General features: G+C 32.8%; 1 protein-coding gene across 1 annotated transcript; it reads right to left on the reverse strand.

Annotated features, from left to right (window-relative positions):
* Window positions 1-298: 298 nt before the first annotated feature.
* On the reverse strand, window positions 299-1,222 carry LOC130870940 (olfactory receptor 5AC1-like). Its single transcript, XM_057763916.1, has one exon. The coding sequence runs from the start codon at window positions 1,217-1,219 to the stop codon at window positions 299-301; it is 921 nt and encodes a 306-aa protein (XP_057619899.1). The 5' UTR covers window positions 1,220-1,222.
* Window positions 1,223-4,944: the final 3,722 nt, after the last annotated feature.

Below are 4,944 nucleotides of genomic sequence, written 5' to 3' on the forward strand. Positions count from 1 at the left end.
TGTCAAGTGTGGTCATGTGTCCTCTTGGAAAAATTATTTGCAGATAATTCATGATCTTTGAATGTGAATTCAAAAACAATTTACAGTCTATCTTTTGTTAGAGACCTTACTGTATAATAATAATAATAATAATAACAACAATAATAATAAAGAGAGGCATTTTAGTCACATTTTATTGTGTTACTTAATAATATGTAAAAAATCCCTATTCTGTAAAAAGTACATGGTCAAATATTATGATGAACATAAAAAGAGAGGATCTGGTGATAGGAAACACCTTGAAGTTTTCAGAAAATTGTCAGTATTTTGCAAGTTTTCTCAAAGCACCTAAAACTTCTTTGTTTCTTAGGCTGTAAATAAAGGGGTTCAACAGAGGAATGATGATGGTGTAGAATAATGAATACAATTTACCCTGATAATTTTCTGTGTCAGATCCAGAGAGCACATATATGACGAAGAGGGTGCCATAGAACAAAGAGACAGACACCAGATGGGCACTGCAGGTGGAGAAGGCTTTGCTTCTCCCCTTCTCAGACTTTGTTTTCAGGATGGCAAAAAGCACACGGATATAAGAAACTATGATGCTCATAAAAGTACTCACTTGTATAAAAACAGCAAAAATGAATAGGAGCAATGCATTAATGAATGGGTCAGTGCAAGAAATTGTATAGAGTGGTATGAGATCACAGAAGAAATGATCTATTATATTGGAACTGCAAAACGTTAACCTAAATAACATTCCTACATAAAGTAAGGCAAGTAGAAGTCCAATTAGATATGACACACATATGAATTTAACACAGAGTCTTTTGGACATTACAACTACATAGTGCAGAGGGTTGCATATGGCTACATAACGGTCATAGGCCATCGCTACCAGGAGATAACATTCAGCAATTGCACTTGAACAAAAAAAATAAAATTGTGAGAAACACTCACCCAGGGATATCAAGTCATTCTTATTTAAAAATTTCATAAGCATCTTTGGAGTCACAGAGGATGAAGTACAGGCATCAGAAAAGGCTAAATTTCCAAGAAAAATGTACATGGGAGTGTGAAGATGTGGGTCCTTCAAGATGAGTAAGATTAAGCCAAGGTTGCCCACCATGGTGATGATATAGATGAAGAAGAACGCCAGGAACAGGGGGACTTGCAGCTCTGGGCGATCTGTTATTCCTCTGAGGACAAACTCAGTCAACAGGGTCCTGTTTCCTTCCATCACACCCACTCAGATTGCTCACTGCAAGGAGGGAGGAGATTTTTTAAAATGTTACTAAATCTCAGTAAGAATAGGGTTGTATTTAAACCACTTTTGTGTGTATTAGGTGCTCTGCAGTGAATAGACAGGAAGCTGTCATATTTCTGCCTTTTAAATATGCCAGAAACCAAAAATATTTTATGAACAGTTTTAATGTATAAACTTTCCACATGCAATTATCTGAAAGGTAAATAATGAGATAATAGACACTAATTTACCTGGTTTCATGCATACCCAAATCAATTACAAATTGTGTGTGGGGGGGGGGAGAGAAAGACAAAGAGAGGCTTCATACAGAATTTAGAATAAAAATACATAATTCTTTTTATACTAATATGTCATTTTTGATTTTTGTTTATTTTTGTTTATTGGGACAGGTTTTATCTGTGTGGTTCAGGCTGGTCCTAGTATTTAGACTAGAGTGAAATCAAACTCAGAGCTACCTGTCTCTGTCTCAGATTAAAGGCATGTCTCATCATTTCAGGTATTTGAAAAACTGTCTTGAAGAGACACTAGCTCAAATTAAAAAGTCTTTTGCTTTTTTTCACAAAATTTTATATGTTCTTATTAATAAATAATTATCATACAAAGTAATAGTTTACATGTCATATTTATTTTATTGTATTATAAACTTTGAAACTACAACGAAGAGCATCTCACATTCTTCTCTCTTTTGTAATCTTTCTTTTTCCAGATGATATTCTTTCTACTTTTATTTTATATATACTCATATATCTATTGAAAGTTTAATGTGGTAAAGCTACTTAACATATCTTTGGTATTATTCATGTGCATAATTCTTTAATCTTAACATATTAATAGTCAATGCTAAGATAACAATTAAAGACCTTATTTATGTATTTTTATTTATGCTCCTTTCATCATAATAGCTTTCTAGCAGACCTTTTTATTTCCTCTCAAGAGAAATATGTTAAAAAAACCAGTAAGTTCCTTTTATTTTCTGAGTGAGATTTTCAACATTAAGGCAAAATTAAACATTAAAAAAGAAACAAGAGTAGAAAGGCTAAAGTTTTCAACAGCTAGATTTAATTCAAGTGTTGAAATTTGTGAAGAATACAAAGAAAAACAGTGAGATGGAAAGAAATAGAGGGGACAGGAAAAAGACTTAGTGGATAAGAGCACTAGCCACTTTTCCAAAGGAACTTAGTTCAGTTCCCAGCAAAGACATCCAGTAGGTAAAATACCACAAACCATAAAACAATAAACAAAATATATGTTTTAAGAAGAAAATCTTGCCTTCTTTAAATTGCTTCTTATCTGGATTTTGAACACACAGACTAGAAAAGTCTCTAAGTTTGTGGGCTGTGCTGCACATATGATGGAGAGCCCATGCTCAGAATACCACAAGAAGGTGCTTTCATGGGATGCAATGTGTGAGTCTTCACAGATGATTATTCTGAACACCCACACCTCTGATATCTCCTCTTGTGAGTTAGGATGTTCACCCTAACAGTTCATCACAAGTAGCCTAAAAAAAATGAAATAAAAGAAAATTATATTACCGAAATTCTGCAACAAATTGATTGATAGTGAGTATAAACATAATGAACAAAGAAAAAAAAAGATCAAAATGAATCCATGAGTGCAATAAGCCAGAAAGTGAAGATTGATCCAGTAGAAACTGAGGTGGAGAGAAATGAAGACAGTACCACTACATTGTGTTTCTGGAATGCCAAAATATGCAGAATTCTGCACATTATGTGTTTGTGTACATTAACATTTCTCTGGTAAACGAAAACAGAAGGAGTTCAATTGTAAACAGCAGGCACGAATGTCTAAACAACAGACAGTCATGGGCTATTACAACACAACACAAATAGTTTTATGCCAATACATATTATTTTGCTTTACCATTTCATTATGAAATTAACTAAAGATGTCATGCTAATGTCTGTGATCTCTTACAAGTAATTTTAGAATTCTCATTAATTACATCATTATTACAAACCAAAAGAAAAATGGAAAACAATTGGAATATAAAGTCAAATAAAAAGCATGTTAAGTAAGAATAATCTTAAGGATGTAAAAATATGGAGAACTTTATTATTACATAGAAAGTTATCAATAAGCATTGTTTGTCTTGAATAGAGGCAATATTCTTGGAAGGATTTCCTTCTCCATCCTTACTGGAAACAGAGAAAAGAAATTGGTTTGTAGTTTTATTAGGCTTGTAAATATATTAATTGAAGAAGGTATGTTTGAAATAAATTCAAACATCTGATCGCCAAAAACTGTAACACTATGATTGTCATTTGTCAAAAATTTACTAATGTAACTGATATTCCCAGTGTGGTGGACTCTTCCTTTCTTCATGTTTCCAGGAAAGAAATGTGAACCTAGAACCAGACAGATACTGCCTTGATATCACACACTTCTGAGTGATTTAACTTGGATGCTAGGACATTTTAAAATACATTTCATTTAAACGTTAAGTGAAATTTTGATAGATTGGTTTTATTACATTGTCTTAATTAAGGACACAGAACATAAATTTTCAGAACCCATGAGTCTCAATTCCACCTTTGACTTACTATTACTTATATACAAATTTATGAAGTTTGGTTTAAGGTACTAGGTTTTCTGTGATGCAAAAGCACTCAGTAGTTAAAAAAAACAAAAAACAAAAAACAAAAAAAACAAAAAACTTCCCAATGTTATTAATAAGAATCATAGTGTAAGTTTACAAGCAAGGACTTCTCAAAACCTCATGGTGGAGGTCAAATCTCTGGTCCACAAACAAGTACCTGTGTGTTCTAGGGATTTAGCTCTTTCAATAGGAACTTCTTTGCATTATTTTTATTAGATAAATCCCCTAGAAAGTTATTTCCACATATGTTGTCTAATATATTTGAGAAAGCATTTGCATTTGATATGGGCATCATTAATTTTTTTAAAAGAAAGTAGAAAAAAAGTCTCTTACCCTTCTATATAATATCAAAATCCTCATGAAGAATACTTGAAGTGAAGGAACAAGGGTCTCAATATTTATTCTTTCTGAGTCAATTTTCCTTAAGAAACACAGTTTGGAGGGAGTGATATTTATTCCTTCCCATCTTCAATCCTCTTTGTGAGATAAACAGCGCAACTCCCCAAATACTAGCAAAAAACTCCCAGTAGAGTTCATCCAATCTGCTGGGCATTATTAACTAATCAACAGATCAAAACTAATAACGCTATTGTAACTGTCCTTATATGGTCAAATTCTTTCAAAATCTAAAGATATAGGTTAATTATAAGTTAAATAAAATGCTTACTCCATCAACATTCTTTCAGTGATATAATAGATTTGTTCTCTAACTTTACTTCTAAGCAACAGCCATGCTGTCCTGCATTGGGAATTATTAATTTTAAAAATATTTTTCCATTTATTTTACATAACAACCTTAGTTTCTCATCCCTCTTCTATTCCCATTCCTACCATCACCTCCTGTATTCCCACAATCCACTGCACCTCTGTTCAGAAAGGGTCAGGCCTCACATGAGATTCAAGAAAGCATAACATATCAAGTCGAGGCAGGAGGAAGCTCAGGTTCTTTATGTAGGCACTTAGTGGTGTGACCTTCCCTCTTAGCATTGCTGTCATACTGTTACATAAGTTTGGATATGTTGTGTACTCATTCATCTAGAATTCACTGAATTCTAGAAAGAAAGTCTTTATTTTATTT

This window comes from Chionomys nivalis, chromosome 3, assembly GCF_950005125.1.
Source record: "Chionomys nivalis chromosome 3, mChiNiv1.1, whole genome shotgun sequence".
Classification (NCBI taxonomy): Eukaryota; Metazoa; Chordata; class Mammalia; order Rodentia; family Cricetidae; genus Chionomys; species Chionomys nivalis.